This window comes from Tachyglossus aculeatus, chromosome 5, assembly GCF_015852505.1.
Source record: "Tachyglossus aculeatus isolate mTacAcu1 chromosome 5, mTacAcu1.pri, whole genome shotgun sequence".
Lineage (NCBI taxonomy): Eukaryota > Metazoa > Chordata > Mammalia > Monotremata > Tachyglossidae > Tachyglossus > Tachyglossus aculeatus.
This window is the reverse complement of record NC_052070.1, coordinates 51,100,219-51,125,457: the sequence shown is the minus strand read 5'-3', so window position 1 is coordinate 51,125,457 and position 25,239 is coordinate 51,100,219. Positions and strand designations below refer to the sequence as shown.

Here is a 25,239-nt window from a genome sequence, read left to right as displayed (position 1 = left end):
GGAGGAGGGGAAAAAGGCACCAAGAAACAGGAGAAAAGATGAGAAAGGACAACTTTGAGGGAGCAATAATGAAAAAACAAAAGGCACAATATTGATACATATATGTAAATGAAAATGCAGATGGACACGATGCCTTCCCACGAATGCCTACTCATGGCTTTCTGCGTTGTGTCTTACTTACTGATCGTGTCCTGGGGGATGATTCCTGTCGTCTGCCCTGTAATGTTATTGATGGCAACCAGTGCGAGGTCACTAGCCCTGGGGCTGGAGCTTGGTGCTTCTGGTTGAGCAGTGGGGCTGGTGGTGGTCCGCTGCAGTGTGGTAACGGTGGATCCCAACGGGCTGGGTAGGGTGAGTGGGGCCGGGCTGCCATCCAGGGTGGTTTGGTCCTGCGAGGCATTTCCTCTCTTATTCATCAGCTTGCTTAACTTGGTGCAGCTGGGCAAGGAAACCAGGATAGAGAATGAACATCTTCTCAATTCCTTGAAGGGGAAACTGAGGTCCGTGGAGAGGGAGCCCCAGTGGAAATTAACCTTGCAGAGAATATTGCTGAGTAAACTGAAGGGCGAAGAGCAGTTTTTTTATGGTATGCGTTAAGCGCTTACTGTGTATCAAACACTGTTCTAAGCATTGGGGTAGGCACAAGTTAATTAGGTTGGACATGGTCCCTGTCTTGCACAGAGCTCACAATCTAAGTTGGAAGGAGAGCAGGAGAACTGAGGTACAGAGAAGTTAAGCGACTTGCCCCGGGTCACACAGCAAGAAATTGGCAGAGCCGGAATTAGAACCCAGGGCCTCTGATCCCAGGCCTGCACTCTTTCCTTTAGGCCACACTGTTTCTCACTTGTATCTGGGTGGAATGCAATGCCACTGTGGCTTGGGAGACCTTGATTGTCTGGCACTCTCCACCTCCTTGGTGAGTACAGACGTGGTGGAGCTGATTAGCAGGTGGTGGGCAGGACACAGGTTGCTGTACTCATCAGCAATGCATCCTCCAACCTGTTCTGAGCAGGGATAGCCATCAGGAAAAGCAGTAGGGGAAGGGATGATGATGATGGTCCTTGTTAAGCACTTACTATGTGCCAAGCACTGTTCTAAGCTCTGGGGTAGATACAAGTTAATCTGGTTGGACACAGTCCCTGTCCCACATGGGGCTCACACTCTTACCCCCATTTTACAGATGAGGTAACTGACAGAGAAGTGAAGTGACTTGCCTAAGGTCTCACAGCAGACACGTGGCAGAGCTGGGATTAGAACCCAGGTCCTTCTGACTCCCGGGCCCGTGCTCTATCCACTAAGCAAAGTACAGGTAGTCCAGAAACAGCCCGGAGTGGCACTCCAATCCCACCACTCCCCCAATACTGAAGGCTGAATCAGGTTCCCCCGACAGTGGGCCTGAGCCCAGGGGACCCCAAAACTGATCCAGTCTCCCCACGACCAGAATGAGCCTCCAGGCGTCACTCTGAACTGGATCCTCTACCTAGGCCCTCCGGATCTGGACTCACCCATCTCCTAGGCCAGAAGAGAGATAGCACCCTTAGCTTGTCCCTTCTGTCCGGAGAGAATTTTCCTCATGGGAAAACGAGGGTTGCAGCCAGGAAAAGAATGTAGGGATCCGAGTTTCCATGCCCAGCTTCATTTCTTCATTAGAGAAGCAGCATGGCTCAGTGGAAAGAACATGGGCTTTGGAGTCAGAGGTCATGGGTTCAAATCCCGGCTCTGCCACGTGTCTGCTGTGAGACCTTAGGCAAGTCACTTCACTTCTCTGTCAGTTATCTCATCTGTAAAATGGGGGTAAGAGTGTGAGTCCCACGTGGGACTTGTCAGCTGTGTGACTTTGGGCAAGTCACTTCACTTCTCTGGGCCTCAGTTACCTCATCTGTAAAATGGGGATGAAGACTGGGAGCCCCTTGTGGGACAATCTAATTACCTTGTATCTACCCCAGCGCTTAGAACAGTGATTGGCACATAGTAAGTGCTTAACAAATGCCAGGATTATTATTATTATTTCTCCCACTTACACCACACTCCCTCCTCTCTACCTAGAGACCCCAGGGGCTTAAATAATAATCATCACTATGGTATTTGTTAAGCGCTTACTATGTGCCAAGCACCGCATTAAGCACTGGGGTAAACGCAAGCTAATCAATGTGCTTCCCACCACATTCCTTCCCCAGCTCAGAGTCAGTCCAGAGTGAGGGTGGGACTTTACTTGGTGTGAAATCTGCAGTCCTTCTGGCTGGAAATGACGTCCGAGTCTGTCCCCACCGGATTCGGCTCGCACTCAGTGTCCCTCTCCGGGGTTCCTGCAGGAACAAGGGGCACAGTGGTGAGGGAGCGGGGAGGGTTGCCTGTCTGCGGGAGGAGTGGAGCGGAGAACCTGATGTTAACCCAGAGTTGGAAAGGGCCTTGGGCGTGAGAGACTACCCAGACCGGCCTCTTGCCTCTGGATGGAGTAGCCGTGACCTTGGAAGGTGCCAAAGCACTTATTGTCCCTACAGTTCTTTATGTTACAGACTTTCCCCTTAATGGGAAATGTTTCATCAGTGGGAAGTGTTGATTAATCCTCCTGGGAAGGGAGTGGGGCCTGAGAGGAAAAGACTTCCTTCCTTCAGAGTTACTTGGCCTCCAAGTCGTGGTAAACAGAAGGATAACTCATGTCCTAGGATAGCAGCGTTGGTGGTATAGTGGTTAGCATAGCTGCCTTCCAAGCAGTTGACCCGGGTTCTTTTCCCGGCCAACGCAGCAGTTCCATTTTTTTACAGGGAAGCAGTGTGGCTCAGTGGAAAGAGCATGGGCTTTGGAGTCAGAGGTCATGGGTTCGAATCCCAGCTCTGCCACATGTCTGCTGTCTGACCTTGGGCAAGTCACTTAACTTCTCTGAGCTTCCGTTACCTCATCTGTAAAATGGGGATTAAGACTGTTGACAGCACTACCATCCTGTTCTCTGTTGACGGCACTACCATCCTTCCTCTCTGTTGACGGCACTACCATCCTTCCCGTCTCACAAGCCCGCAACCTTGGTGTCGTCCTCGACTCCGCTCTCTCGTTAACCCCTCACATCCAAGCCGTCACCAAAACCTGCCGGTCTCAGCTCCACAACATTGCCCAGATCCGCCCTTTCCTCTCCATCCACACTGCTACCCTTCTCATTCAAGCTCCCATTCTATCCCGTCTGGACTACTGCATCAGCCTTCTCTCTGATCTCCCATCCTCGTGTCTCTCCCCATTTCAATCCATACTTCATGCTGCTGCCCGGATTGTCTTTGTCCAGAAACGCTCTGGGCATGTTACTCCCCTCCTCAAAAATCTCCAGTGGCTACCAATCAATCTGCGCATCAGGCAGAAACTCCTCACCCTGGGCTTCAAGGCTCTCCATCACCTCGCCCCCTCCTACCTCCCCTCCCTTCTCTCCTTCTCCAGCCCAGCCCGCACCCTCCGCTCCTCCGCCGCTAATCTCCTCCCCGTACCTCGTTCTCGCCTGTCCCGCCATCGACCCCCGGCCCACGTCATCCCCCGGGCCTGGAATGCCCTCCCTCTGCCCATCCGCCAAGCTAGCTCTCTTCCTCCCTTCAAGGCCCTGCTGAGAGCTCACCTACTCCAGGAGGCCTTCCCAGACTGAGCCCCTTCCTTCCTCTCCCCCTCGTCCCCCTCTCCATCCCCCCATCTTACCTCCTTCCCTTCCCCACAGCACCTGTATGTATGTATATATGTTTGTATATATTTGTTACTCTATTTATTGATTTATTTATTTTACTTGTGCATATCTATTCTATTTATTTTATTTTGTTAGTATGTTTGGTTTTGTTCTCTGTCTCTCCCTTTTGGACTGTGAGCCCACTGTTGGGTAGGGACTGTCCCTATATGTTACCAACTTGTACTTCCCAAGCGCTTAGTCCAGTGCTCTGCACACAGTAAGCGCTCAATAAATACGATTGATGATGATGATAAGACTGTGAGCCCCACGTGGGACAACTTGATCACCTTGTATCCCTCCCCAGCGCTTAGAACAGTGCTTTGCACATAGTAAGCGCTTAACAAATGCCATTATTATTATTATTATTATTATTATTATTATCTCCCGCAGCAGGCCGAGCGACGGCCCCACCCTGAGTTCTAGCGCCATCTTGTGGAAAGCAATGCGAAGAACACCACGGCCCGACTAAGAGTCTGCGCCTTAGCCGGTGGTCTGCACCACAACCTGCGCACTCAAGGATTTTCACACAAAGTATTTCTTTTTTTTTATGCCATTTTTTTGATGGCATTTATTAAGCGCTTACTATGTTCAAAGCACTGTTCTAAGCGCTGGGGGAAGCAGCGTGGCTCAGTGGAAAGAGCCCGGCCTTTGGAGTCAGAGCTCACGGGTTCAAATCTTGGCTCCGCCAATTGTCAGCTGTGTGACTTTGGGCAAGTCACTTAAGTTCTCTGTGCCTCAGTGATGTAGGAGAGGGAGAGCTGACTGAGGGCCTTAAAGCTGATGGTGAGGAGTTTGTTTGGTGCGGAGGTGGATGGGCAATGATTGGAGCCCAGGGAGGGAGAGTAATCGGCGGCGGCCTGAAGACTTTCAATGCTTAGAACATTAGGAAGGACAGTGGCTGGGACCACTGGGACTGTTGACTGAGTCATGAGGAACCTGAAACTCCACTCCTCTAGCCCATGGTGTCCAACTACTGCCCTTGTAATAATAATAATAATAATAATAATAATAACTATGGTATTTGTTAAGTGCTTACTTCATGCCAAGCACTGTTCTAAGCGCTGGGGTAGATACAAGGTAATGATGATGATGATGATGATGATGGTATTTGTTAAGCGCTTACTATATGCAAAGCACTGTTCTAAGCACTGGGGGGATACAAGATGATCAGGTTGTCCCATGTGGGGCTCACAGTCTTAATCCCCCTTTTACAGATGAGGTAACTGAGGCCCAGAGAAGTTAAGTGACTTGCCCAAAGTCACACAGCTGACAATTGGCGGAGGTGGGATTTGAACCCATGACCTCTGACTCCAAATCCAGGGCTCTTTGTCCCACATAGGGCTCACGATCTTAAACCCCATTTTACAAATGAAGTAACAGGCACCATCTTTGTCTCGTATGTTGTTTTTGTATTTCATTGCTTTTCTTTCCTTACCTGCCTGTTGCCCACCTCCTGTAGCTTCTCTACTCTTAGAGTGTGAACTCCTCGGGTGTCAGGGGCTCCTTCTCACCTGTGTATCTTTCCTAGCACTGAGTACAGTGCTTTGCACACAGTAGGAGCTAAATAAATACTAATACTGCTACTACTACTGAAAACCCATCCCTCTTCCATTAAGCTTTCCTGGTTGATCGGCTGACTCCCACCACTCCAGCAAAATTCAGTACAAGGTACATGATGTTTTACGCACAGTTGCGTACCTGATCATTTTTATATGTCTCCACTATTTGTTTTCTTCTGGGAGCATTTTCTTTTCTTTTTTTGTGCTTTATGTATCTTTACTTATGAAGGGATACTCGTAGCTGTTCAGTCTTTACCCGTTTAGCTGATCAACGGCTGGAATGGTGTTATGGTTGTTTCGTTTTGCCTTTTCCCTCCTACCCCTACCATGGCTAATTCTGTTCCCTGCACACAGTGGCTTATCAGAAATCCTCAACAACATCCCCACTTCCAAACACACGCAGGAACCCTCACACATATTTCAGCATTTATCTTTCCTACTGTGGTTTTCGGTTTCAGAAGATATTTTTCAGACATAGAGAAAGTTAGCCAGCGCCCTTGTTTCTGAGAAACTCGTAAAGGCTTTCAGAAATTATCTTTAGGTTTTTGGAAGAAGTATTGTTCCTAAATTCAAAGAATTATTATTAACTATTTCACCCCCATAACATTCCTAGCAAGGGGCTAGAAATTACTATTCCCATTTTACAGATGAGGCAATAGAAGACCAAAGACATGAAACATTCGACCTTAGGGTTCACTGCAAATTCAAGGCTGAACTAAGAATAAAAGCTACATTTCCTCAAAACTATCTCTCTGGCCACTTCAGTTTCCATTTTTCTTTCTAAAAAAGCAATCTCAATCAATCAATCTTACTTTTTATGGTATTTGTTAAGCGCTTACTATGTGCTAAACACTGAACTAAGTCCTGGGGTAGATAGAAGATAATTAAATGGGACACATTCCATGTTCCACATGGGGCTCATGGTCTTAATCCCCATTTTACAGGTGAGCTAACTGAAACACAGAGAAGTTAAGTGACTGGTCCAAGGTCACACAGCAGACAAGTGGCAGAGCCAGAATTTGAACTCTGGTCCTCTGACACCCAGGCCCACACTCTTTCCAGAAGGTGACACTGCCATGCTGCTTCCCACTAGGCCAGACTGCTTATTGTCAGTCAGTCAATTGTATTTATTGAGCCCTTATTGTGTCCAAAGTACTGCACAAGCACTTGGAAGAGTACAATGCAATACAATTGGTAGATGCAATCCCTGCCCACAAGGAGCTTCAGTTAAAGAGGTAGACAGACAATAAAATAAGTTATGGTTATGTACAAAAATGCTGATGTGGGGATGGGGTGAGTATGAGTACTTACGGGGTGCAGTTCCAAATGCACAGGCAACCCAAAAGGGAGGGTGAGTAGGGGTAGCTGAGGCATAGTCTGGGAAGACCACTTGAAATATGACTTTAGGCGGGCTTGAAAGGTGGGGAGAGAGGTGATCTGTTGGATATGAAAGAAAAGGGACTTCCAAACCACAGGTAGGGCATGGACAAGGGGTCGGCAGTGAGATAGAGGAGATCAAGATACAGTGAGTAGGTTGGCATTCAAAGAGTGGAGTGTGCAAGCTTGTAGTAGGTTAAAGACGAATGCTAGGAGTGAGAGAGCTGGTTGAGTGCCTTAAAGCCGATGGCATGGAAATTCTATTTGATGTGGAGGTGGATGGGCAGCCTCTGGAGGTTTTTGAGGAGTGGGGAAACATGGACTGAAAGTTTTTTTAGAAAAACGATCCAGGCAGCAGAGTGAGAGCTCACCTCCTCCAGGAGGCCTTCCCAGACTGAGCCCTTTCCTTCCTCTCCCCCTCGTCCCCCTCTCCATCCCCCTCATCTTACCTCCTTCCCTTCCCCACAGCACCTGTATATATGTATATACGTTTGTACATATTTATTACTCTATTTATTTATTTACTTATTTTACTTGTACATATCTATTCTATTTATTTTATTTTGTTAGTATGTTTGGTTTTGTTCTCTGTCTCCCCCCTTTTAGACTGTGAGCCCACTGTTGGGTAAGGACTGTCTCTATATGTTGCCAATTTGTACTTCCCAAGCGCTTAGTGCAGTGCTCTGCACATAGTAAGCGCTCAATAAATACGATTGATGATGTATGGACTGGAGAGGGGAGGCACGGGAGACAGGGAGGGCAGGATGGAGGCTGATGCAGTAGACAAGGTGGAATATGGTAAATGCATGGATCGGGATAACAATTTGAATGGCCAATTTTAGAGATGCTGTGAAGGTAGAACTAACAGGAGTTGGTGACAGAACATGTGGGTTGAATGAAAGAAATAAGTTGAGAATAATGCCATGGTTATGGGCTTGTGAAGAAGGGAGGATAGTGGTATTGTCTACAACGATGGGAAGGTCAAGGGAAAGACAGAGTTTGGTTGGGAAGACAAGGAGTTCTGCTTTGAATGTATTAAGTTTGAGGTGTAGGCAGACATCCTATTAGAGATGTCCTTAAGGCAGAAGGAAATGTGAGACCGCAGAGAGAGGGGTCAGGGCTGGAGATGCAGGTTTGGGAATCATTGGCGTCGAGATGGTAGTTGACGCCATGGGTGTGAATTAATTCTTCAAGGAAGTTGGTGTAGTTGGAGAATAGAAAGGGATCCAGAACCAAGCCTTGAGGAACCCCAACAGTTAACGGGTGGGAGGTAGAGGAGGAGCCTGTGAAAGAGACTGAGAAGGAACAGCTAGAGAAGTCAGAAAATTCCAGGTGCTTCAAACGAACAATTAATTTTCTCCTTTTTTTTTCCAAGTTTGGGAAAGCTGCCGGTTTCTGTGATGAAAACTTAGAAGCTGCAGATGCCACCAGAAAGTCTCAAGAAGTCCCTTTGTTCTCTTTGCAGGGGTTTTAAGGAGTGGGGAAGGCGCTGGGGGATCCAGACAGCAGTGATGGCTGCATGAACTGATATGTAAAAGCTGAGACAGACCCCTCCTGCCCCCAAGGGAGAATAATAACAACAATAATAATTGAACTATTTGTTAAGCAGAAGGAAGAAAAGTTCTCTTAGCCATACACTATGGCTATTATTCTGGCTGTTGAGTCTTAATCCCCTAATAATAATAATAATAATAGTATTTGTTAAGTGCTTACTATGTGCAAAGCATTGTTCTAAGCACTGGGGAGGTTACAAGGTGATCAGGTTGTCCCATGGGGGGCTCACAGTTTTAATCCTCATTTTACAGATGAGGTAACTGAGGCACAGAGAAGTTAAGTGACTTGCCCAAAGTCACACAGCTGACAATTGGTGGAGCTGGAATTTGAACCCATGACCTCTGACTCCAAAGCCCATGCTCTTTCCACTGAGCCACGCTGCTTTCTCTAAACTTTACCCTCTGAACTTTACCCACACCTGTACACAAAGGATAATAAAACAGACTTGCTGATAAGATGAAAAAATTACCAACCTTTTTTTAGACAGTCCACCCCTCCAGCAACAAACATACTAATCTGACCCATATTATTACTTACCCCATATTTAATAATAATAATAATAATGGCATTTATTAAGCACTTATTATGTGCAAAGCACTTTTTTAAGTATGGAATAATAATGATGGCATTTATTAAGCACTTACTATGTGCAAAGCACTGTTCTAAGCGCTGGGGAGGTTACAAGGTGATCAGGTTGCCCCACGGTGGGCTCACAGTCTTAATCCCCATTTTACAGATGAGGTAACTGAGGCACAGAGAAGTTAAGTGACTTGTCCAAAGTCACACAGCTGACAATTGGCGGAGCCGGGATTTGAACCCATGAACTCTGACTCCCAAGCCCGGGCTCTTTCCACGGAGCCATGGAGGCTGCATTATATCTAAATAGTCCAACTGGGCTGTGAAGTCATTCAGTTTCGGGTTTTTTTAACGGTATTTGTTAAGTGCTTACTATGTGTCAAACACTGTTCTAAGTGCTGGAGTAGATACAAGTTAATTAGGTAGGACACAGGCCCTGACCCACATGGGGCTCACAGTCTAAGTAGGAGGGAGAACAGTCAGTCAGTCATATTTATTAAGCACTTACTGTGTGTAGAGCACTGTACTAAAAGCTTGAGAGAGTACAGCATAACAATGAACAGGCACATTCTGTGCCCACAATGAGTTCAATCTAGTGGGGGAGACAAACACTAATATAAATAAATAAATGACAGATATGCACATAAGTGCTGTGGGGCTGGGAGGCACAGAGAAGTTAAGTGACTTGCCCAAGGACACACAGCAAGCACTTGGCAGAGCCAGGATTAGAACCAAGTCTTCTGACTCTCAGGCCAGTGCTCTTTTCACTAGGCCATGCTGCTTCCTTCTCTGAACTGAGCTCTGAGATTCTTCTCCCATAAGACTGGACCTTTTCCCTCAGGGCCAGGGCAGAGAGAGGAGAGAGGGTTCTAGTTAACACATTAATTAATTCATTTATATTTATTGAGCCCTTCCTGTGTGCAGACACTGTACTGAGTGCTTGGGAGAGTACAATATAACAATAAACGGACACATTCTCTGCCCACAATGAGCTTATAGTCTAGAGGGGGAGACAGACATTAATATAAGTAAATAAATGACAGGTATGTACATGAGTGCTGTGGGACTGGAAGATGGGGGATGAAAAAAGGGAGCCAGTCAGGGCGACGCAGAAGGGAGTGGGAGAAGAGGAAAGGGGAGCTTAGTCAGGGAAGGATTCTGAGAGGAGACGTGTTTTCAATAAGGCTTTGAAATGGGGGAGAGTAATTGTCTGACAGACCTGAGAGCATTCCAGGCCAGAAGGAGGTGGAGGTGGGCAAGGGGTCAGAAAAGAGATAGAGGAGATCGAGGTACAGTGAGAAAAAGGCAGGGATTCCTACCTTGGTGTTTGATCCTGGTCCCATGGTCACAGACAGAGTGTTTTGTGCAGCGGGCACAGGTGTTGATGGCTGAGGTGGTGCAGTACATCCCGTCTTTGCACTGGCAGATCCGATGGGATCTCCCGGAACAAGGCACCTTCTCCACGAGGTCATCTAGAAGAAAAGATCTTTGAAGCTGGTCGGGGGAGAGCCTCAAAGAGAGGTGGCAGAGGAGATGGAAACACAGAACCTATAGGCCAGAAAGTTTTGCGCAGCAGGGAGACTATTCAATCAATTGATCAATACAAATCAGTCAATCAATCAATAGCACTTATCAAGTGCCTCCTGGGTGCAGAGAACTGTACCAAGCACTTGGGCGAATACAATAGAATTAATATACAGTACATGATGCCTGCCCTTGTGGGGTTAACAAGCTAGAGGAGGGGAAAGCATTTAAGTTACAGATAAGAAGAAGTAATGAAAATAATAATAATTTCGGTATTTATTACTTACTACATGTCAAGCACAGTTCTAAGTGCTGGTATAGATATAAGTTAATTAGGCAGCCCACATTTGGCTGAGTCTATGTGGGAGGGGGGAACACGTATTGAATCCCATTTTACAGTTGAGGAAATTGAGGGACAGAGAAGTTAAGTGACTTGCCCAAGGTTATGCAGCAGGTAAAAGGTACTTGTTAAGCACTTTTTATATCCCAAGCACTGTTCTAAGTGCTGGGGTAGATACTTGTTAATCAGGCTGGACACAGTCCCTGTCCCACAGAAGGCTCGCATTCTTAATCCCCTTTTTCCAGATGAGGTAACTGAGGCCCAGAGAAGTGAAGTGACTTGCCCAAGGTCACAAAGTAGACAAGTGGAGGATCCGGGATTAGAACCCAGGTCCTTCTGACTCTCAAACCCATGCTCTAAGCCATGCTGCTTCTCAAATGAGGAAGCCAGAATTAGAACCCAGGTCCTTTGACCAATAGGTTATGCTGCTGCCTAAGTGCTGGAGTAAATAGGATATGCATAAATGTTGTTGGGGTTTTGTGAGAACTTAAGTCCTTAGATAGTACCAAAGGCCTGGAGAGGCGGTGGGAGATAGAAAATGGGAGATTAGGCATTAATCAGGGAAGATCAGCTGGAGGAGAGGCGATTTCATAAGGTTTTGAAGATGGGGAAAACTGTGGTCTATTGGACATGAAAGAGAAGGGAGGTCCAGGCAGAGGGGAGAGCCAGAGTAAGATGTTAAAGGCAGGAGAGACAAGAACGAGGCCTTGTGATTAGCTTGAACAGAATGAAGAATGTAAAATGGAGGAGAGTGGCTAAGAGAAGGGAGAGAGCTGATTGAATGCCGTAAAGCCGATGTTCAGGAATTCCAGCTTGATGCTGAGAGGAATGAGTAACCATTGGAGGTTTTGGAAAAGTGCAAAAACATGTGCAGAAAAATGATTAAGAAAATTAATCTGGGCAGTGGAGTGAAGAATGGGGTGGAGAGGACAGAGTGTGGAGAAAGGAGTTCAACAAGGAGGCTGATGCCTAACTCCTTCATGGTGGGCTGTGACAAGCAAGTGGACCAGTGTGGTGGCCATTTCGATGGAGAAATAGGGATGGATTCTGGAAATGTTGTGGAGGAAGAACCAACAGTATTTGGCGACAGACGGATTTTGGGCCTTGAAAGAGAGAGAGGAATCAAGGACAATGCTTGAGAAACAGGGCTCGAGAGATGAGGAGGGTAGCAGAATTATTGACTGTGAGGGGAAATTTAGCTGGAGGAGAGAATTTGGGAGAGAAGAAGAGGAGTTAAATCATGTTGAACTTGAGGAGTCAAGAGGGCATCCACATAGAGATGTCCTGGGGGCAGGTGGAGATCCAAGATAATAGAGATGGAGAGGCATCATGGCCAGAGGAATAGCCTTGGAAGTCATCTGTATAGAGCTGGCAGTTGAAGCCATGAAAGCAGATGAGTTCCCCTAAGGAGTGTGTAAAGTAAGAAGAGAAAAGGACCCGAAACAGATCCTTGAACAACACCAACATTTAGGGAATGTGAGGTAAAGGAAAACTTTAAGAAAAATCAATCAATCTTTTTCATTGAGTGCTTACTGTATGCAGTTCAGTGTTCTAAGCACTTGGGAGAGTACAGTATAACAGAGTTGGTAGACATGTTCCCTGCCCACAAAGAAGCTGAAAAGGATCAGCCAGAAAGATGAGGAGAACCAGCAGAGAATTGTGTCTGAAAATGAGGTTAAATATTGCTTCTGAGGGAAGGGAGTGGTTCCCAATGTAAAAGGCAGCAGAAGGATTAAGAAGGATTAAGACAGAGTAGAGTCTGTTACATATGGTAAACAGGAGGTCACTTGGTGTGTGGTGGTGGAGTGTGTCCTCAGTGGAGTGAAAGGGAGGAAACCGAATTGTAAAAGGGTCAAAAAGGGAGTTGGAGGACAGGAAGTGGAGACGGGGGAGTATACAGCCCATGGGAGGAATCTGGACAGGAATGGGAGGTGGGAGATAGGAACAATAGCTGGAGGGTGCAGTAGGAGACAGGGAGGAATCTTCTCTTTAAGAAAAATGAGACACGGAAGCCAGCAGGGAAGGAGCTGTTAGAGAGTGAGGGGCTGAATATGGTGGTCAGGGAAGGGAGAAGAATGGGCAAAGACTAAATAGGATAAGGTTTCTTCAGCCTGTTACTGCCTAGACAGTGTGGGGGGCCTCTGGCCAGAGTTAAACTACCTCCACTTAGCAGGCTGGGAAACCTCCAACAATTCCAGACTCTTGGGCAGAATTTCCAGGGGCAGAATTTCAGATGGCTGGTGATGTCCTTCACAAGGAGGTAGAGGTCATCGGATGACTGCTTCAACTTCTCCAAATCCCCTCCTTGAAAAGTATGGCTGACACCTTTTCATTTTGAGCACAGGGGAAAACTTAGGGCAGAGCATCAACAGGACAGGGTGAGTAAGGACTGGGAGAAATGCAGATGGTTTCTGAATTTCACTTATTTTGTGGTCACCCCAGTGCTTAGCACATTGCTCAACACAAAGTGATTATTAAGCATCATTACTATTATATAGGGGGGAGAGATGAGAAGAAAGAAGAGAAGGGGGAAAGAAGAGGAAGACAAAAAGAAAAAGGAGAGGAAAGCAGAGAACAAGAAAAAAGGAAGGGGGAGAAAAGAAGACGGTCCCTAGAGGGCGCTAAAGTCTTGGTCTGTTACTTCTACTGTTACCTAATTATAATAATGATAATAATAATTATTATGGTATTTGCTATGCACTTTCTATGTGCCAAACACTTTCCTAAGAGCTGGGGTAGATACAACATAATTGGGTTGGACATATTCCCTGTTCCAAGTGGGGCTCACATTCTTAATCCCCATTTTGATGAGGTGACTGAGCCCCCAAAAAGTTGAGTGACTTGCCCAAGGACACACAGCAGCCTGGTGGTTCCCTCTGTTGCACCCCCTCCCAGCCTGGTCCTGCCACACACCCACCTGCTACTCTCTAGTGATTATGGCAGAGGGTGGCAGCACCAGTTAGGGAAAGATGGCAGTAACTCCAGATGGCTAGATCCTCATGGGCCCAAGAGCTGGGGAAGAGAGAAGCCACTGGCCTGGACCCTGAGCCTGGTGATGATAACCAGAACCCCACAGATCCTAGGTCCAGGCTAGAGGACATGTCCTGATGGCTGGGGCAAGAGCTGCCATCTTGGCTCCTTCTCTAACCTCTTTCCAACTCCAAATGATGGGGTGGAGTGAGCTAGCTAGGGCTATCTGTCCTGCCCACTAGGTTTGCCCACAATGAGCTGAGACTATGGGGGAATCATCTTCTTAACTCTCATGAAGCCAGGCCTTCTGCCCAAAGGCTACTAGGTTACATGTCTTCAGGCACAATGCAACCCTGACTGCAGAGTCATTTGATATATGCCGGGCTCCCCTTCTCAAGTGGGGAAGGTCATAGAGGCCTTTGGCTCCAAATGCAACACAGCTCTAGTCCAGTGAGAGAAGCTGAGCCCCAGTCAGGCTTGGCGACAGACACTGGGCCATTGCACATCAGATATGAGTCCGTTGTTGGATAGGGACCATCTCTCTATGTTGCCGATTTGTACTTCCCAAGCACGTAGAACAGTGCTCTGCACACAGTAAGCGCTCAATAAATACGATTGAATGAATGAATATGTCCACCCTACCCCAGGGGACTTTCACCTCTGGCCCTTACTTCCTCCCACCAAAATCCCAAAAAGTAGGGTCAACCTCTCAGTGTTTCATCCATCTCTCCTAAAACTGTGCAGGTAGAAAATACCAAATGGTTCAATAAGGGTTTGGAAGAATGTGTGCACTGATAAGTTTTTAATGTTTTTTTTAGAGGGAAGAATTGAGAATTTCAGAGAGTCTGTCCCTATGGATAGATGTCCACGAGGGACATTGCCACTTCAAGCATCCTGATGTCCTCATCAGAGACAGAAAGAAAGGTGGTCTGACCCAGCATAATGCTGCTGATGGTCACATACAACCATCTGTAGCCCTGCAGGTCCAGCTAGGATGGGCTTCTTGGGGTTGAAGGGGGTGAGGGAAAAATGGTCCTCCTTTCCTCTGTGCTGGAAGCCTAAGCAATATACCTCGTGAGCAGCTGACACAGGCTTCACAGTAATACTTCTGGGCTTTCTGGATCAGATAATAGTCTTCCTGACAGGTCTTCCTGCAATCCTCCTTGGGATCCTGTGGACAATCTCTTAGCTTCTTCTCATCTGGAAAAGAAATCAAAGTAAAACTCTAACTCTCGGCCCTCAACAGAGAGGCTCCTGGAGAACACCCTATCCCGGCATTGAAGATTCTGGCCCCTGCCGGCCTGTTGGCAAGTGAACAAAAAAAGACTTGGCAGTTCTGGTCCTGGCTCCTGCCTCTGCAGCTCTTCCTGGGGTTGCTGCTATACCAAGCCGGGGACTCTTGTCCTTTCTGAGTGAGACTGCCTAGGAGAGTGGTTCTTTAGGAAAGGAGGCAGAACTTCTTGAGGGTTCTGCTCTCCCACAGGGGTGTGCCTGGACCCAAGTGAAGTGAGTGTAATATAGGTAGAGAGAAAGTGAGGCAGGGTGGTGTAACTATAACCCTCACCCTCCTCTCTCCACCTAGGTCCTGGAGCTTGGAATAGGTCAGGTCGAACCACACATCCTGCGGGCCTCAAACGCGCAAGCTGGGTTTGCAACCTGGTCGAATAGGAGGAGGGTGGAGCAAAGGAGGCGGTCCCCCGCCCCGCCCCCAGGACCCATGGGATGCTGCCACGTGCATGAATATGTGCAGGTAGAGAAGTTCCTGTGATCTTGGCAGGGCAACAAGTCCCAGCAGCCCCCAGGAACCACCTTGTCCGTGGTCCGCACCACTCCTGCCACGTACCGGGCCTTAGGCTGGTGACGGGTCTGCAGGCCTCAAGCTAGACTTCAGCTGGGATAAGCTCCCTTCTTTTGACTTCACTTCCTGTCCCCTCCCTGGGCTCCAACTTGCCCTCCCCAGCTTCCTTCATCGAGTTCAGTGAAAACAGCACGGGCTTTGGAGTCGGTGGTCATGGGTTCAAATCCCGGCTCCGCCAATTGTCAGCTGTTTGGCTTTGGGCAGGTCACTTAACTTCTCTGTGCCCCAGTTACCAACACTGTAAAATGGGGATTAAATCTGTGAGACCCCCGTGGGACAACCTGATCACCTTGTAACCTCCCCAGTGCTTAGAACAGTGCTTTGCACATAGTAAGTGCTTAATAAATGTAATCATTATTATTATTATTATCTCTCCCTAGCCCCAACCCCCCCATCTAGAGGAAGGGAGACTAACGGACACCTCTCCCTAGCCCCCAGCCTCCGCCGGCACTCTGCTGAACAAGCTGATTGAGGCTGTGTAGACAGGCCTGTTGTCAAAGGTCAAAAATTTCCCCCGGGTAGCACAAGATCATTTTTTCTCTTTTGCCCGGAAGAGACATGCCCGGGTAAAAACACCGGCAAAATGCCCCACCCACTGGTCCTCGGCAACCAACAATGGTGCCTGCTGGCTGGCTTCCAGGACCGGCCCGTCCCAGCCGCATCCGCTCCGGCTGGGCGGGTGGGGTGCTCTCTTCTGTGAGTCACTGCTCTCCAGGCTGTGGGGGCGACCCCATTCAAAACATCCTGCCAACTGCCCACCCCGCCATCCCAACGAGTGACTTCAAACAGCTCTGGTCTATAAATACAGCCGCATTGCTTTCACTATTCTTCCCCGCCTGAATCGTGCCCCGCAGGGGGGACAAGTTGTGGTGAGGAGGGAGTTGGGAAGGAAGTTGACTTCCTCCCCTGACTGGGGCTGAGGGTAGGGCAGAGATTTATGGGAACTCACAGGCACCACCAGCAAGCAGAGACTCTACATTTTTCTGAGCTACGCTCCCTAGACAGCGCTTCTCTGAGGAAACCAGTCTTCTAGGAAGTTAATGTGAGGAGAGGAAGCAATCTGGAAGTCAGGCCAGCTGAGTCTTAGTCCCCGTTCTGACGCTGACTCTGCTGTGTGATCTTCGGCTACTTGCTTTACCTCTCCACGCTGCAGTTTTCCCATCATTCTAGGGCCCTTCCTCCCTTCAGGCATGGCAGCTCCACACTCTTGGAGAAACAGCGTGGCTCAGTGGAAAGAGCCCAGGCTTTGGAGTCAGAGGTCGGGGGTTCAAATCCCGGCTCTGCCACTTGTCAGCTGTGTGACTTTGGGCAAGTCACTTAACTTCTCTGGGCCTCAGTTACCTCATCTGTAAAATGGGGATTAAGACTGTGAGCCCCCGTGGGACAACCTTGTAAACTCCCCAGCACTTAGAACGGTGCTTTGCACATAGTAAGCACTAAATAAATGTCATTATTATTATTATTATTAAATATGCACCACCTAGAGCTCATTGAAATAAAGGTGCTAAGATGTTCTCCCACTGGACAATGGGACAGTGGAGATTGGTCACCCTCTTGAGGGAAGGGACAAGGGGTTTTTTTTGCATCTGGTGTTCTCTCCTAAGCATAAGCAAAAATTGCTCCACACCATCGATAGAATGATAGATCATTGCTGAATGAAATGACAATTGTCAACTCAAAGACTCCACCTAGAGCTGGCCACTTTTGTAGGCCTTTCCCAGGCCTCCAAGACTTTTCCCGGTACCGTTATTCTCCTCACTTACTCTCGGCGCAGCGGAAGCAGCAGCTTTGGGAAGTTGCACTGTAGTAGTGAGTGGAGTTACCAGGACAGGCAGCTCGGTTGGATCTCCCCTGCAAGTTGAGAATGGTTGGGTTAGAATCACATTCACCTGATTCCAAAAAACAACACCATTTAATCCTCTGGACTGGCATGCTTTCCCAGCTCCTCTGAGAGGCTTTCCCTGTCTAAGCCCTCCTTTCCTCTTCTCCCTTCTTCACTGCCCTGACTTGCTCCCTTTATTCATCCTCAATTCCAGCCCTTCAGCATTTATGTACATAGTTGTAATTTATTTACTTATATCAATGTCTGTCTCCCCTTCTAGACTGTAAGCTCACTGTGGGCAGGGAATTTGTCTATTGTTATATTGTACTCTCCCAAGTGCTTAGTACAGTGCTCTCTCCTAATGAATGAATGAAGCTCCTCTCTCAAATGACATTCTTCTCCTCTGTTCAAAATCCTCTCCCTCCATACAGCCTTCCAGGACTAACCCCTCCTGATTATTCCAGTCCCTGCAGCATGGTTTAATGGATAGAGCGTGGGCCTGGGAGGTCATGGGTTCTAATCCCAGCTCTGCTGCTAGTCTGCTGTGGGACCTTGAGCAAGTCACTTCACTTCTCTATGCCTCAGTTACCTCATCTGTAAAGTAGAGATTGAGACTAAGACTTCCCAGACTAAGCTCCTCTTTTCCTCATCTCCCCTTCTCGTCCACGTCACCCTGACTCGCTCCCTTTCCTCTACTCCCTCTTCCCCCCAAAAGCACTTGTGGATATATGTATATATCTGTAATTCTATTCATTTATATTAATGCCTGTTTACTTGTTTTGATGTGTATGTATCTATAATTCTATTTATACTGATTCCTGTTTGCTTGTTTTGATGTGTGTCTCCCCCCTTCTAGACTGTAAGCCTGTTGTGGGCAGGGATTTTCTCTATTGTTGTATTGTACTTTCCAAGTGCTTAGTACAGTGCTCTGCACACAGTAAAAGGTCAATAAATACGATTGAGTGAATGAATGAATGACTTTGAGCCCGATGTGGGAGAGGGACTGTGTCCAACCTGATTTACTTGTGTCCACCCCAGCATTTAGTAGAGTGCTTGGCATATATTAAGTGCTTAACAAATGTCACAATTATTATATTATTATTAAACTAGGTACCTGTGCCTCATCACTTTTACACTCTGAACTCACTTATGACCTTCACCTTCTCATATGTCATGTATTTATGTTAGTCCTGCCTTCCCTGTTAGACTGTAAACTCCTAGGATTATCGGCCTTCTCATTTGCCTCCCTGCCCCTAGCCTTTCCCTGCCTCCAGTCCATACTACCTGCTAATTCACAGATCACTTCTCAAAATGACTCTCAGCACACATCTCTCCACTCCTCGAAAACCTCCATCGGCTTTCGATTTCCCTCTACGTCGAAAAAAACTCCTAAAGATCATCTCTTCCCCATTCCCTCCCAATTTTACGTATTGGCTCGCTTCATCTGCTACTGTCCAGTTTGCACTCTTTGTTCCTCCAAGGCTCACTTTCCAAATGCACCTCGCTCTCAACTCTCCCACCTCTACCCCCTCACTCATGCTGCTCCCCCTGTCTGAGTACTCCCCCCCTCCAAATCTGTCAGATCCGGTTCTTCTTATCTTCAATGTCTTCCTAAAATCCCACCTTCTCCAACAAGGCTTCCCTAATTCCCAACATTTCAAACTAAATCAATCCAAAATTCATTGGCATCAGCCTCCTCTCTGCCCTCCGTGCTTCCTGGCTCTCCCTACTCCAGGCCTTACTTTCCTCTGCTGCCAGAATCAATTTTTCAAAAAAAAGTTCAGTTCACATCTCCCCACTCCTCAAAAACCTCTGTTGGTTGCCCATATAACTCTGCATCAAACAGACTACTCACCATCAGCTTTAAAGCACTCAATCAGCTCATCTCCCCCATCACACCTCACTGATTTCTTACTACAGCCCAGCCCTCACCCTTAGTTCCTCCAATGCCAACCTACTCACTGTATCTTGATTTCATCCATCTCGCTGTCACCCCCTCTCCCATGTCCTGCCTCTGGCCTAAAACTTCATCATTCTCCCACCTTCAAAGTCTTATTAAAATCACATGTCCTCCAGGAGGCCCTCCCTGATTTAAGCCTTCATTTCTCCTACTCCTTCTCCCTTCTGCATCACCTCTGCACTTGTATCTGAACCCTTTAAGCACTTATTCACCACAACCTCAGCTGCATAGCACTGAAGTACATAGTCATAATTTATTTTACCATCTGTCTCCTCCTTTAAAAATAATAATAATAATGGCATTTATTAAGTGCTTACTATGTGCAAAGCACTGTTCTAAGCACTGGGGAGGTTACAAGGTGATCAGGTTGTCCCACGTGGGGCTCACAGTCTTAATCCCCATTTTACAGATGAGGTAACTGAGGCACAGAGAAGTTAAGTGACTTGCCCAAAGTCACACAGCTGACAATTGGCGGAGCTGGGATTTGAACCCATGGCCTCTGACTCCAAAGCCCGTGCTCTTTTCCACTGAGCCCCACTGCTTCTCCTTAGACTGCAAGCTCCTGGTGGGCAGAGAGCATGCCTGTCAACTCTGTTGTATTGTACTCTCCCAAGTGCTTAGGAGAGTGCTCTGTACATAGCAAGTACTCAATAAATGCCATTGATTGATTAATTTATTGATCCACCTCTAGTACTTAAGTATTCATATGAACCCATTCTCAGTCCTTGTATATATTCAATTGTACTTTCATTTATTCTGATTCCTCTATTTGCAAATACTTGTATATCTGTTTCTCCCATTAATGTGTAAGCTCTTCGTGGGCAGGGATCATATCCTGCCCTTCTTTTTACTTTCCCAAACACATCTTTTGGCTGGTCTTTGTTAAGTGTAAGCAACATTGCTTAGTGGAAAGAGCAAAGGCTTGGGAGGCAGAGAGCATGGGTTCTAATCCCAGCTCTGCCACTGATCAGCTGTGTGACTCTGGGCAAGTCACTTGACTTCTCTGTGCCTTAGTTATCTCATCTGTAAAATGGGGGTTGAGACTGGGAGCCCCACATGGGACAACCTGATTACCTTATATCTACCCTAGCGCTTAGAACAGTGCTTGGCATATAGTAAACGCTTACCAAATGCCATTATTATTATTATTACTATGTGCCAGACACTGTACTAAGCACTGATTACTGTGCATAGCACCTAGTGGTCTCTCATTAAATACTATTACTACTTTTCTCTAAAGGCAGTGTTGAAAGATGAAATAAATTTCACAAACTGGGCAAAAAATAACTCTCGAAAAGTTACTGGGGAAGAAATCCAAGCAACTGACTGGAGGGACACCAACATAGCATTGCTAAAAGGATCCTCAGCTGAGCCCCTGGACAGGTCCTCAAAAATGAATCACAAATCCAGGGGAGAAGACATCAAAAGGAAATTGAATACAAGATGGAACACTGAGCCTGGACTGAAAATTGAGTATGTGGAAGAGAATATTGCAGTGATTTCACCTGTTGGCAACTCTACAGACTGGTTGGCAGCCAGCTGGGAGGTATCCACAGAGCTTAGTTCAGTGCTCTGCACACAGTAAACACTAAATAATAATAATAATAATGGCATTTATAAAGCACTTACTATGTGCAAAGCACTGTTCTAAGCACTGGGCAGGTTACAAGGTGATCAGGTTGTCTCACAGGGGGCTACAGTCTTAATCCCCATTTTACAGATGAGGTAACTGAGACACAGAGAAGGTAACTGACTTGCCCAAAGTCACACAGCTGACAGTTGGCAGAGCCAGGATTTGAACCCCTGACCTCTGACTCCAAAGTCCGTGCTCTTTCCACTGAGCCATGCTGCTTCTCTGATTGATAAGGATATAGGAGTGGTCAAACCAGCTTCAGGTTGGCTGGCTCCAGAGCCAGTTAACCATTTTCAGGGGAGTTCGGGGGTGGGGGGCAGAGTCTAACAGGTTTTAGTTCAGGTTCATGGTCTCAGATGACGTCTTTCAAAGGGTTCAGGGTCTGCACTGTTGCCTCCAATGTCTCGATCAGTTTCTACAACTCACAGGTGCCAAGTCTTGTTACTCCTTGAATTCCCACAATGTCCTTAGAATATCACCCCACCTGATTGTGGATTTCCAGCTCTCTCCAGACTGTGACCTTACAGGATTAAGAATTTCCAGCTCTTTCGGGATTATCTACCCAGGCCAGCCCAAAACTGTCTACTCTCTAGACTTTCGGTCTTCCCTGCGTCCCCTCGATCACCTTTCTCCAATTGCCCCATCCTGGTCCTTCTTACCCTCCGCCCCCCCAGCACCACCTCCCACCAATAGCTCACTTCCAGTCAACCTCTTCCCACCTCTCATGCCATCCAACCCTGCTCCTCTACCCAACAGCCCCATCCAAATGCAGCCTGTGAAACCCCTACTTCATCATTAGCAAAGTCCCCTTCATCTTCAACCTATCCCTAACTCCTTTGCTGTTCCTCTCCCCAAACACTGACTCTTCACTGCTCTCTACTGAGTGGGCCTCACCTTCCCCAACTTCCTACGACTCACTTGGAGTTAGTTTGTTTCTTGCCCCAGTGCTGTTTTGCCCCCATTCCACCCCTCCCATTCCTTTCCTTTTCTCCTCTGATGCCTAAATCAGCCATCTCTGTACCATCCACTCCAATTACTGGTTGCCATCATCTACCACCCCCCAGGCTCCTCCTCCAACCTTCTGAACCATTTTCATGCTTTCCTCATATTCCTTCTCTCCTTCTCCATCCCTACACTGATCCTCAGGGATTTTAACCCGCCTATGGTTGTTCCTAATGATCCCTGGAGCGGCCCACTTCTTCCCACCCCTTGTCCCTGCCGACCTCCTCTCCATCCCATCTCATCCACTCACCCACTCAAACATATGCTTGATCTCATTATCTCTAGTCATTGCACAATCTCTAACTACACCAACACAGAAATCCCACTCTCTGTCCACAACTTCCTCACCAACCTTCCCTCCCCACAAATCTATCCTATCCCATATAGAGACCTCTGCTTTTTGGAGCCCTTGATTTGTTGCAAGCCTTCTTGCCCCATTTTGTTTCCCTACACAACCTCTCCTCTCTCAGCATGCAAATTTCCATGCCCTCAACACTGCCCTTTCCATTGAACTCAACTCCCTTGCACTCCTTTTGTCGATCTGGTACTAGAAGCCCCCAGCACTAGATCACTTCCACAGTGCCCTTATTCTGTTCATGTTCTTGCTTGTGGGGCAATTCTGGCAGAAATCCAGACATCAGACCCACCTCCTCCATCTCAACCTCATCCTCACCTGACACAACTCTGCCCAGCAACACTACTTCTTCTCCTTCATTGACTTTCATGTCCACTGTCCACATTAACAATTTCTGATGTTCAACTCCCTCCTTAAATCCCCCAGTACCTCTGCCTCTCCATCTCTTGCCCCCAGTAACTTTGTCAACTACTTCATCGTTGAAATCAAAACCATCCTGTGTGAACTCCTCCAAATCTTCCCCTTAACCTCCCTAAACCTCGGCTCCTCCAACCCCCATAACCTGTTCTCTCCTCCTTCCCAGTCGTATTCCAAGGGGAGAGTTCCCACCTCCTTCAGAATTTTCCCCCTCCACCTGTGCCTCAGATCCCAACCCTTCACAGCATGATTGTACCCACTCTTCTTCCTTCTCTCACTGCTATTTAAAACCACTCTCTCCAATGGCTCCTTACCCTCCCCTTTTAAACATTCTACCTATTTTCTATCCTAAAAAACCCTCCCTCAGCCCCACATCTTCCTTCTACTATTCCTGTCCAAACTTCATGAATGAGTTGTTTACAACCCCTGCCTCCACTTCTCCTCCTCCAACTCCCTTCTTGATGCACCCGGCAATCTGGATTCCACCTTCTTGGATCCACTGAAACTGCTTCCAAAGTCACTAATGACTTCCTCTTTGCCAAATCCAATGGACTCTACTCCATCCTAATTCCCTTTGACCACTCAACTGCCTTTGACACGATGGTCCACCCCCTTCTCCTGAAAACCTAAACCTTGGTTTCACTGACATTGTCCTTTTCTGGTTCTCCCCTTTCATCTCTAGCTGCTCTTTTTCAGTCTCTTCTGCCAGCTCCTCCTCTTCCTCCCACCCTTTACCCATGGGTCCCCTTCTATTATTCTACACCTTCTCTGGGGGAGATCATAGACTCCCATGGCTTTGACTACCAACTCTACACTGATTATTCCCAAAGCTATAACAACAGACCTGAGCCCTTCCCCTCTCTGAAATCTTGCACTTCCTCCTGTCTTGAGGACATCTCTCCTTGATGTCCTGCCATCACTTGAAACTCAGCATGTGCAAAACAGAACACCTCGTCTTCCCTCCCAAACTTCCTCCTCCCCCTGACTTTCCTATTACTGTTAACAAAACCACCATCCTACCTGTCTCACAAAACTGCAACTCCGGCATTATCCCTGACACATTTCTCTCCTTCAGTCCATATATTCAGTTAGCCACTAAATCTTGTCTATTCTACCTCCACAACATATCCAGAATTCACTCCTTCCTCTTCAGGCAAACTGCTACCACATTGGTTCAAACACTTATCATAGCCCATCTTGAGTATCATATCAGCCTCCTCTCTGACCTCCCTGACTCTAGCCTCTCCCTTCCAGTCCATACATCACTCTGGTGCCTGGATCACTTTTCAAAAAAACCTTCTGCACACATCTCCCCACTCCTTGAGGACCTCCAATAATGACCCATCCATATCCACATCAAGCATAAATTCTTCATAATTGGATTCAAGACATTCAGTCAGCTGTCTCCCCCTTACTTATCCTTGCCCCTTTCCCACTACAACCTAGCTCACACATTTCACTCCTCTAATACCAACCTACTGTCACTCTCACCTCACTTACTGCATCTATCATCGATCCCTCGTTCACACTCCCCCTCTTGCCTGGAACCCCCTTCTACTATGTAACCACCAGACCAGCACTCTCCCCATCTTCAAAACCCTACTGAAATCATATCTCCTCTAGGAAGCCTTCCCTGACTAAATCCTCAACCACCCCCACCTTATTTCCCTTCTCTACTTCATCACCCATGCACTTGGTCTCATCCCGTAAGTACTTAGGTACTCACCCCACCCCCATAGCACTTATGGACACATTCTTACACATGGTTGTTTCCCTTATCTGTAATTTTATTTTAATGTCTATCTCCCCTGCTAGACTCTAAGTTCCTTGAGGATAGAGATCATATCAATCAATCATTTGCATATATTGTGCACTTATTCTGTTCAGAGCAATGTATTAAATGTTTGGGAGAATAAAATATAACAGATTTGGTAGACATGTTCCCTGGCCACAAGATGCTTACAGTCTAGAGATACAGTCTACTGATTGTACTACTACTACTTTCCCAAGTGCTTAAGGATAGTGCTTAGTATTTAGTACAAATACTTAATATAGTTTAGTGCTCTGAACACAGTAAGCACTCAATAAATACCACTGATTGATTGATTTATTGAGGGTGGTCTGTAGCAAGGACCCCTCAAGAAATTCCAGTGACCAAACGAATGAATCCATCCCGAGCCCATTACTATCCTACCTACGGATTGTGGTGAGGATAGATCACGGTTACCAACCATCCGTAAATTCACAGATAATCCATAAACATAAGCTAAAATTTGTTCCATGCCTTAAATCCTTAAAAATATTCAGTTGTCTGTAAATGTGGGGAGTTGTCACGCCATGGTAAGCACGGGGAGAATCCTGGGATCAACCTTCACTACCATCTGCCTCCACAGGTGCTTCGATGTCAGAGTTACCAGCTTTTGCAAGTGATTTTTGCAAACAGAGCTGTGCTGAGTCTGGCTGGCTGCTCCCACATGTACAGGTACATGGACACCCCCCAACCCAACTCCAGCACCCTTCCCCTTCAAATGTTGGCTCTTCATCACTTTTGTCCTCCTAATAATAATAATGATAATGATGGCATTTGTTAAGCAC

General features: G+C 47.1%; 1 protein-coding gene and 1 non-coding gene across 2 annotated transcripts in view; one reads left to right on the top strand and one right to left on the bottom strand.

Annotated features, from left to right (window-relative positions):
* Positions 1–25,239, bottom strand: part of TNFRSF8 (TNF receptor superfamily member 8) — a 58,901-nt gene that overhangs the window by 30,680 nt on the left and 2,982 nt on the right. The window contains exons 2-6 of the mRNA XM_038747294.1: positions 17,219–17,306; positions 14,669–14,797; positions 10,083–10,235; positions 2,213–2,306; positions 182–438 (exon numbers count right to left, since the gene is read on the bottom strand). Coding sequence (XP_038603222.1) covers positions 182–438; positions 2,213–2,306; positions 10,083–10,235; positions 14,669–14,797; positions 17,219–17,306 — 721 coding nt within the window. The remainder of the gene's footprint in view (positions 1–181; positions 439–2,212; positions 2,307–10,082; positions 10,236–14,668; positions 14,798–17,218; positions 17,307–25,239) is intronic.
* Positions 2,674–2,745, top strand: TRNAG-UCC. The gene has a single exon. It is a non-coding gene; the product is annotated as a tRNA-Gly (tRNA).